At 54.4% G+C, this 9,942-nt stretch overlaps 1 protein-coding gene across 4 annotated transcripts in view; it reads left to right on the forward strand.

The window, feature by feature from the left end:
* TMPRSS4 (transmembrane serine protease 4) overlaps positions 1–9,195 on the forward strand; it is a 33,547-nt gene extending 24,352 nt beyond the window's left edge. For 3 of the 4 annotated variants that reach the window (XM_019811355.3, XM_045038367.1, XM_045038366.1), the window contains 8 exons: positions 721–822; positions 1,738–1,778; positions 3,933–4,092; positions 4,842–5,008; positions 5,788–5,886; positions 6,073–6,215; positions 7,396–7,545; positions 7,973–9,195. In XM_019811355.3, the coding sequence (XP_019666914.2) occupies positions 721–822; positions 1,738–1,778; positions 3,933–4,092; positions 4,842–5,008; positions 5,788–5,886; positions 6,073–6,215; positions 7,396–7,545; positions 7,973–7,984 (874 nt within the window). In that variant the 3' untranslated portion in view covers positions 7,985–9,195. Of the gene's footprint in view, positions 1–720; positions 823–1,737; positions 1,779–3,932; positions 4,093–4,841; positions 5,009–5,787; positions 5,887–6,072; positions 6,216–6,948; positions 7,314–7,395; positions 7,546–7,972 lie in introns of those variants that run through there. The other variant, XM_019811356.3, reaches the window with a different exon arrangement.
* The last annotated feature ends 747 nt before the right edge of the window (positions 9,196–9,942 follow it).

Below are 9,942 nucleotides of genomic sequence, written 5' to 3' on the forward strand. Positions count from 1 at the left end.
GTTCCTGGAGTTTCTGTCCTTCCAGAGTTCACGAATGCACCAAACCAGCCGGCTCTTGAGTTCTACAAAATCAAAGCTGGTCGGTTACTCGTTAGGATGTAAGTGGTGAACAGAGGTCAACTGTCCTGGGACTGTCCATTTCCACCCCCGTCCCTCCTTCTGGGTCTAGATCTCTCTACTTTCCTTCCTCCGCCTAGACAGGAAGCCCTTCTCATCTCAGGACCATAAGACCCTAGATGGTTCAAAGTGGGAGGGGCTCTGGAGATCATCAGGTCCACCTATCATTTTACAGAGGGAGAAACTGAGGCTTAAGGAAACCCGGAGAAGGGTGGGTGTGACCTGTCCAGGTTACCCATCAATAAACCCAGCACCAGGGCGCCTGGGTGGCTCAGTCAGTTAAGCACGTCCAACTCTTGATTTCGGCTTAGGTCATGATCTCACAGGTTCGTGAGTTTTAAGCCCCGCATCAGGCTCTGCCCTAACAGTGCAGAACCTGCTTGGGATATTCATATTGTCTCTCTCTCTCTCTCCCTCTCCCTCTGCCCCTCCCCCACTTGCCTTGCTACTGGAGAAGCAAGACCACATCCACGCTGTGCCCAGAGCAGTGTCCTGGGACGTGTTCTTTCCCACCCCCGTCTCCTGGGAGTGGGGGCCGCTCCCAGCACCTTCTAACCTCCCACCCCACCTCACATCTCTCTCCCTCCCTCCCGACACGAACAGCAAACCCTCCTTCAAAGCCGTGGGGATTGGCCCAGACCAAGATCTGGATGTTGCTGGAATCACAGAGAACAGCCAGGAGCTTCAGGTGCGAAACCTAAGTGGGTAAGTGAGAAAACGCCTTCTGGCCCACAAGAGGCTCTGGTAACAGAGGCTGCCATCAGGGAGGCAGCCAGACTCCCCTGAGCAGGTGCAGCAAAGGGGGATGTAAGCCAGACAACGGGACGAACTCCAGGCCATGCAGATGGTTAGGCAGAAAGGGCTAGGGAATCAGATTACCAGATTTCTGAGAGGTTTTCTGGGTTGACTCCCTTTTTTATATATATACTAGAGAGCAGGACAAACAGTGCAGTCCCCATGTCGGTGGCTAAAACCAAAATTTTTCCTACTGCTTTATATTCCCGATTAAACCCAATAGGCAAGACTCCAAAGGCCACTTTGTCCTTCCCAGCCACTCACCCAGGCCAGGGGAAGACCTCTCCATACTCCCAGCTCTCCAGAGAAAAGACCGCATGGCCTTCGGCAGTGGCCTGTTCCTATGCCTCACCGCCCTGCATTAGAGCCCAGCAACTAGATAAAAATTGTCACAATGCAGCAGAGAGCCTCAGAGAGGACGCGAGCTTCTTAGCGTTCAAGGATGCTGCTGAGGGCTGCTTATTCATCAAAGAGTGACTCTTAAAAAGGACCAAGATGGTGGCAGAATGATCCTTTGCCTCTAATTCCATTGAAATCCCCTCCCCTCCCCCTTTTTTTGGGTCCATTTGGAAAGCCCACAGTACAACAGACACTGTCCCAGGCTCTCCTCTTCCACTCCAGGCTGCCGAGAGCTCAGGATGGGCTCGGACACAGGCAGAACTGTACTAAGTGGTCAAGCCATCCCCATGCAGTCCCCCAGTATGTGGGTTCCAGATTTCCCAAGTGTCGGGAGGGGGCTGGGGTCAACAGTGTCAGGGGACCCGAGTCCTCGCCTCCCATCCAAGGGAGCGACAGAAACCACAAGGCCCTGTCTGTCCCTTCCAGGCCCTGTCTCTCAGGCTCCCTGGTCTCCTTGCACTGTCTTGGTGAGTACGCCCCATCTTTGAGGGTTTGGGCCCTGGGCCAGCAATGAGCAGGGAGACATTCAGCCTCACTCTTAGATCTCCCAGACTACGTTTCTCTCCGTTCCGTCCCAAACTTCCTTCTTTGGGCCTTGGCCTTGTAGGTCAACGCTCCTTCAAGTGGGTGACATTAAGAACTCTTCCACACCATCCACACACATCCCTCCAACCTAAGCAGAGAGCCAGCAGGGAACAGAAAACTGGAAAGGACGGAACGGGGCCGCCCCGGGCTCCCTCCCCCGTCACTGGGTCACAGTCTGCCCCGTTATCCAAGATCAAATTAGCCGCATCCAGTCTAGCAAAAATACACCGAACAGTTAGACTATGTCTAGCACGGTCAGATGCTGCTGAGCAATAGAAAATACCCCACAAGTAAAAGAAATGGCCACTCTCCTCAGGAGCTTATGTCTGAGCAGAGAGCGAGAGGCAAGGCTACACGTGTGGCCCCCAGCTGAGTAGTGGCCACAGCCGACATGCCACTGAGAGCGCTTCGCGGAGGCCAGGAGACCCACTGGCTTCCAGCGTGACCTTGAGTAAGGCACTCGACCTCTGTGAGGTCCCACTTCCCAAGAAGGCCTTTCGTCCAACGGCCCAAGGGGATCCTGGGAGACTCCCTGCTCTTACAGAGGAGATCAGAAGAGAAAACAAGCGCTGTGGTCCCGCTCACCCAATCAGCCTCATGGTAGACCCGAGCAGAGCCTGGAAGGATGGCCAGAAACTGGACGGGCTGAGCAGAACAAGGTCATCATCACTGCTTTTGCAGTCGGGCAGTATACATGCTTCCCCATTGGGTGTGAAGACTTTTGGTCGTTATGTGACACCCACGATGCCTGGCGTGGGTGGGCTGACGCGTGGTGGCTAGCCAATGACCGAACCGTCACGTCATCTGATGTCTGCGCTGAATGGCACTGAAGTCACAGAGAGGTTTAAGTCACAGACCCTCCCTTGAGTCTCACTGGGAAGATTGAAGCACAGCCAAAATGAACAGCTGGCCGACACCCAAGACAGGCTGTGGAAATTCCAAGCCAAGAAAAATCCCCAGGGGGTTGGGTGGCCTGGAGGTGGTGCCCAGGCCGAACCTTGAGCTGTAGGCTCCCAGAAGGGAGAGACCACCTCTGTTGGTCTGCCTGGTCCTCCGCTCTCTTCCCTGCATCCTTGAACACAGTAGGCACTCAATACAAATTTGCCGAATGAATCAACGGTTTAGATAAACAGCAAAGAGGACAGCGTCTCAGGGACAGGGGCTTCCTTGAGCAAAAACAGAATGACTCTCTAGGGAGCTATAAGCAGATCAATTCGGCTAGACAGAAACCTGATAGAAGGACAGCAGGCAGCTGCCGGAGGAGGGACTTTAAACTCTACCCTCAAAAGAGAGATACCTCGGGGCTCTGAGGAGGTGAGGTGACTCAGAGAGAAAGCAGAGTTTGGAATAAGAGGTGTCCGTAAAGCCCCTGGCTAGCCCAGGCCCCGAAAGTATAGCAGGCTTTTTCTTTTCCTCTGAGAAGCACGGCTGTGGCAGTGACCTCCAGGACTGGAGAGGCGGAGAGCAGGTCAGGGAGGCGGGAACGGAGGCTTTTACAAGAGCTCGAGGGGCACGATGGAAAAGCCAAGGAGGATAGCATGGGAAAGAAAGGCGTCAAACTGGGAGACTCACACAGCGTGGGGGGGGGAAGGGACTTCGGGAGCAGGGAGTTTACGATAGGAAGATCCAGTGTGTGGAACTTCCTTCCCACTCTCCCAGGACGGTTCGTGGGCATCTGTTTGCCTACACTCAGCAGCAACGGCTGGGGACACTCCACCTGGGCAGGACTTTCCTAATTCTGCGTCCCTGTTTGGTTGGAAGGTCGTGAATTCCCAGCACAATGGACACACCCACGATAGAAACTCTTCAACACACCCAAAGCTGAACAAAGGAGGGGGGAGTTGGGGGGGGGGGAAGCCTATGGTCTGGAGATTCTCACAGCCTTCCTAAGAATAGCTCAAAACTGGCCTGGTCCTCCCCACCCCTCCAGGCCCCCGTCGGCCCTGTTCTAAGGGGACAGACTCTGGGCTCCAAGGGGGAGGCCATCCCCTCCAGAGCCTGACTTCTGATCTCTCCCTCCTTCCTCCTGCCTCCAGCCTGCGGGGAGAGCCTGAAGTCCCCTCGGGTGGTGGGCGGGGAGGCGGCCTCTGTGGATTCTTGGCCTTGGCAGGTCAGCATCCAGTACAACAAACAACACATCTGTGGAGGGAGCATCCTGGACCCCCACTGGATCCTCACCGCAGCCCACTGCTTCAGGTGAGGCCCACACTGCAAGGAGGCCTTGGGGGAATCAACGCCTTGGAGGGGCCGGAGTGCCTGGGTCCCCTGTCTCCCAGCCTGTGTTTCGATGCCCTCACCTTCCCTTACAGGTTAGCAGAGCCCTGCCCATACCTCTGGGGAAGGACTACTCCCAGGCCCTCTTCGCTTATTTCCTTTCCTTCCTTCCTTCCACTCAACGTCAATTGATGAGTACTATATTACGTGCCCGTGTGTGTTACATCCCATCAGTGCCTTAGAGGAACTCACAGGGTAGGCTGGTGATTCTTAACCTCTTCTGGGATCTGATGAACTCCAAGTTCTTTCTTGCAAACCCCCCCCCCCCCACACACACTCAGCGAGCAGGAATGTCCGGAGTCAGGAGGAAGAAAGCCAAGTACGTAACGCAACTGACAAGTACCACGTGAGTGACACAGACCGTAGAAAGCATCGTGGGAGAGAGCGCCAGGACCCCAGAGCTCAGGCACAGGGAGCAGTTCTTCCCCAGGCCTCCAGTTGGAAGCTTCCTTGGAGAGATTTCACGAGGGGAAAGGATCCAATCCCCTTTTAGAATTGGGCCTGTGGTAGGCGATTCCTCAGACCCCGCTCCTTCTCTGCGACCCCTGCCGACACCATCATTGTCTCCTAAAGCAGGGACACGCAGCACCCCAGTCTCCAGGGCCCTGAGGACCCAGCTTTTGCCAGAGGCTGTGCAGCACAGGCCTGAACCCTGTCGTCTCTGCCCCTAGGAAGCATCTCGATGTACCCAACTGGAAGGTGAGGGCTGGCTCGGACAAACTGGGCAACTTCCCATCCCTGCCTGTGGCCGACATCTTCGTCATCGAGTTCAACACCACGTACCCCAAAGAGAAGGACATTGCCCTTGTGAAGCTGCAATTCCCGCTCACGTTCTCTGGTGAGAGACGGCATCTGGGAACAGACCCCCGTAGGGCAGGTTATTCTCCCATCCTGCCACTCGTTCACCAAGTGGCCTCGGCACCTCGCTTGTCCTCTCAAGCCCTCAGCTGCGCATTTGTTTCCCGCGAATATACCAGCCTAATGTCAGTGATGCCCCGAGGCCCCCTCAAGCCGTCAGCTCCTGCTGGGTTCTTTTGGGGTCTGTTTGCTCCGCGTGCAGCACCTCAAGTGGGAACCGTAGATTCATCCGATCCTGGAGTCGTGAGGGACGTAACAGATCATCTAGTCCATCCGCCACCCCCACCGATGCCAAGAGCCCGCGCGATGTCTCTGCCAAGGGGTTGTGCCCATCTGGTCTCCCCCAGGGATGGGGAGCTCATTACCTTTAGGGCAGCCCGTGGAATCTTTGAACAGCTTGGTAGATGACTCATGCTTGCATAGTATTTATATCAGCACTTCTAAATGTCATCCCCACAGGACACCCGTCCCTTGGGAGAAGAGAGGGCTCTATGCCCCAAGTGAGTTTGGGAAACATTTTTATAGTAGAGCTCTCTTCTTGGGCCATACTCGTGTATTAAAGATACGGGTTTTTTTATATTTAATTTGCTTTATTATGTCTCACCCCTATCTCCTCAACTTATTTGACCACAGAACTTTTTTTTCTCGTGCCATTTTTGTTAACGTCCTCTGGAACCTATGTCCTAGAAACCCTGCTGTCAACCTTCTCAGAGGGCTTAGCCACCAGGCTCTCCCCCTCTTTCTCTCTGCTCCTGGCAGGCACAGTCAGGCCCATCTGCCTTCCCTTCTTTGATGAGGAGCTCCCTCCAGCCACCCCACTCTGGGTCATTGGATGGGGCTTTACGGAGCAGGATGGAGGTGAGTCCTGGGCTCGGGACCACAGGGCTGAGGGAGCAGCTCTTGGAAGTGATGGGAAGGAGCGCCGTGCTTCAGAAAAATCATCCTGGAAGCCCAGGCACCCAGGTGCCAGGCAACCCAGAGAATTGTCCTGGGCTGGGGGTAGAAGGCAAAAATGGGAACGTGAGTGTGTTTTCAACTTCCTAGGAAAGATGTCTGACACGTTGCTGCAGGCGTCAGTGCAGGTAATTGACCACGCTCGGTGCAACGCAGAGGACGCCTACCAGGGGGAGGTGACCGAGAAGATGCTGTGCGCGGGCATCCTGGAGGGCGGCGTGGACACCTGCCAGGTGGGATCCCGAGGGAGTTCCTTGGATGGGATGTTAGTCTTGGAGAGACAAAGTCCAGAGGCGGACTGCCCCGCCTGAGGCCTTGCGTGCGGTGGGCACTCAATGTGCGAGGAAGGGGGACAGAGAGAAGGCAAGGATGGAAGGATGGAAGGATGGAAGGATGGAAACAGGCAGAAAGATTTCCAATGTGTATTTCGCATACAAAGATGGCGTTACCCGCCTCACCTGCTCTTACTTCCCTTCATCTTACTTCCTGTCACTCGAGGGCAGGAACACCGGGTCTATGTTCTCTAGAACCGTCAAGATGCCGAACTACCCTAGAGAAAACCATCTGATGCTGGATAAGCCCTGGCGCAACTCCCCCCACCGACCCCACCGATGGGTCCCTGAATACATGTTCCCAGAGGATCTCCCGATCCGTTTGCATTAAAGCCCCTCGCCCTATTCCCGCCCCCATTCTCGGTCATTCAATTTCCTCCACTCAAGAGGGATCTCTTGGTCATCTCTTGAATGCCAGGTAAATAGGTTTGGGGGACAGTGTCTTCTTCCCTCAGGGAGCTCACAGTGGTGGGGGAAGGAGCAGTCAGGCTATGGTGTTATTGGGGGGAGGAAGTCTCGGGGGCTCTAGGAGCTGGGACAGACACCCAAATAAGCACACTTTTCACTGCCATGTTCATAATCTGTTTTGTTGTGTTTTCTCTTTCTCTCTCTCTCTTCTCCGCTTGACTCTAAGCTCCCCAAGGACAGGGATCTTTGTTCTTTTCATTGATTGAATCCCAGTTGTCTAGAACAGTAGGTGCCACACAGCAGGCACCCCAAGAGTAGCTAAATAAATCTGGGAAACGCTAGGTTAAGCAAAGATAATCAGGCTTCTCACCGCAGAACCCCTGAGAGCCTTCAGTTTGCTGGTGTGTGTTGTGAATGCCTGCGAGAAGGCTAACAGCAGCCGACAACTTACCGGACCACAAACAGACCCTTTTGCCCCAACTGGAAGGCCACTCCAGGCTGCAGGAACAGCATGAGCAAAGTCAGTGAGGGCAGAACAGCACAGAGCACTGGAAAGCAGAGAATAGATGGGTCAAGGCCGGGGGGTGGAGGTGGGGAGCCGGAAAGAGAAGCCCACCCTTCCACCCCACCCCCGCCTGCCCTCTCCAGCAGCCCCTGTCCTGGTGTCTCACAGGGTGACAGCGGTGGGCCCCTGATGTATCACTCTGACCTGTGGCAAGTGGTGGGCATCGTGAGCTGGGGCCATGGCTGTGGGGGTCCAAGTACCCCGGGAGTATACACCAAGGTCACAAGCTATCTCGACTGGATCTACAGTGTCCGGAAGGTGAGCCTCCCTGTCGTGTCCTCCTTCCCTTCCTCTACCCTCAAGGTATCAAACCATCCTCAGGTTTGATTCAAATGGCTCCGAGATAACGCCTTGCATCCTAAGTAATTTTCCCTACCAGTGACAGCCTGAGATTCCACCATGAGGAACTGAAAGTCCCTAGGATCAGAGATTCCCCTTCAATGCAAATGGCTTAGGGTACGGAACACACCCAGCTTTTTCACTCTCTATTCCCTGGCAGAATGCGACTATCAGTGAGTTTCCAGAGAACAGATTCTGTTGAGAAGGAGGGTGCAAAGGCTTAAGAAACTTTCCTCGAAAATAGAGAGAGGAGCAAAGCGCTTCGGAAAAGGCAGGCTATTTTTGCACACGTCACCGCCTTGTCCAGTTTCAAATCACCTGCCTCTCTGTTGGTCTTTTGTTGTAGTCTACACTATGATGCTTCCGCCCTTCCGTACTGCTGGGAGCTCCTTCCCCGTGTCCTGCCTCCCTGGGGATCCCCCAGAAGTCAGACGGAGCAAGAGCCCCCTCGGGCGCACCTCTCTGCCCACAGCCTCAGCATTTCTTGGTGCAGCAAAGGGCCTCCATTCCTGTCAAAGACTTCACAGGCCACAGGCCCCCAGAAGAAAGTCAGCAGCCCCAGCCCGGCCACCCCTGGGGCTCCAGGCATCCCAAGGAGAAAGACTGAACAGGCCAGCCTTCCCGCCAAGGTCTCAGCAGGCATCGCTAAACCAAGAAATTTTCCTCCTCTACTGAACGGAAGTAGGCTCTCTGGTGAGAGCCCAGATCACCAAGGGCTGGAGCGGAAGGAGGAGAGGTCTGAGCCAGCCCTCCCCTCCTCCACCCACCCCCAAGCACACTCAGAGCAAGAAACCAAACGTAACATAGGATGCACTGTCCTGCTGTTGACACAACTAATGTTACTGTTGTCATTGTTAGCCCCGTGGCTGCTGCTATTCAAAAGGCCTGCGAAGCCTTTGACACAGGCTGACTGGGCTGCGTGGTAAGAACTGAGCGAGGACTACTGCACCCCTACTGCATCATCCTTGGGCCTGGGCAGGGAAAGGTCCTGGGGAGCCCAATGATTCTCGAAGAAAGAGAAAGGAGACCCAAGACTGGAGCTGCCGAGTGAGGGCAACAGTGAACTTGCGGACTGGGGGAGCCAGGGTGAGCACGGCTCCTTCCCATACAAGGCCGCCTCCCACTGCCCTCCTCCCGTTTCTCCTGCCTGCCCTACCCAGCCATGGGCCAGAGATAACACCTAGGATTTGGGAGGGAGGTAATTGAGGCATTCAAGGCTGAAGTCAATCATGGCTCCCCCAGTGGCTGCAAAGAGGTACTGCACCTCTGAGTCCTGCCTGGAGAGCCCAGGGCGTGGTTGCTTGCTTCCTTTAAAGGAAAGACATTTATCACCTGCAAAGTCTGCGATGGTGCCCAAGTGGGTTTCTGGGGACATAAGCATGACCATAAACACTCAAATGGTCACAGAACTAAGCCCCATGGACTTCTCGGGCCACTGTGTGGAGGCCCAGGCGTTCTGAGGACCCTCTCGGTCGGATCGTAGATAAATACACTTGTTGATGCTTTACTAGGCTCTCAGGAACAATAAAAATCTTCAAAGGCAAATAAATACATAAATAAATAAACAAAAGTATCAGAATCACGAGCTGAAACGAAGGTAGAGATCGGGAGCAAAAGCTAACTAAAATCTTGGGTTGTCCTGGAGACCAAGACCTATATGAAAGTTGAGACAAGAACTCAAAACCCAAAGCCAGTGCTCACAATCAAAGATCAGCCAAGATTTATCAAAAAGAAAACCCCATGAGGGACGCCCGGGTGGCTCAATCGGTCTGCAGCCGAGGTCAAGATCTCACCGTTCCTCAAGGTCGAGCCCTGCATCGGGCTCGGTGCTGACAGCTCAGAGCACCTCCCAGACTCGTGCTCTGTCTCTCTCTCTCAAAAATACATGTTAAAAAAAAATTTTTTTTAACCCCACGGTGGGAATCATCAAAAACAGCAAATCATCAGAAAACCAAGCACTTTACATGTTCGCATTATCAGATTATAATAAAAAACCCATAGGGTACCTGGGTGGCTCAGGCAGTGGAGCATCCAACTTCAGCTCAGGTCAGATCTCACGGATAAGTTGAATAAGAGCATTCAGACTCCTGGGTGCTATGAACCGTCACACCGTAGGGCTTCTAATACAAGAGCTTATAAATCTTTCATTAAAAATGGGCACTTTTCGGGGCGCCTGGGTGGCGCAGTCGGCTAAGCGTCCGACTTCAGCCAGGGCACGATCTCGCGGTCCGTGAGTTCGAGCCCCGCGTCGGGCTCTGGGCTGATGGCTCGGAGCCTGGAGCCTGTTTCCGATTCTGTGTCTCCCTCTCTCTCTGC

This window comes from Felis catus, chromosome D1 (assembly GCF_018350175.1).
Source record: "Felis catus isolate Fca126 chromosome D1, F.catus_Fca126_mat1.0, whole genome shotgun sequence".
NCBI classification, from domain to species: domain Eukaryota; kingdom Metazoa; phylum Chordata; class Mammalia; order Carnivora; family Felidae; genus Felis; species Felis catus.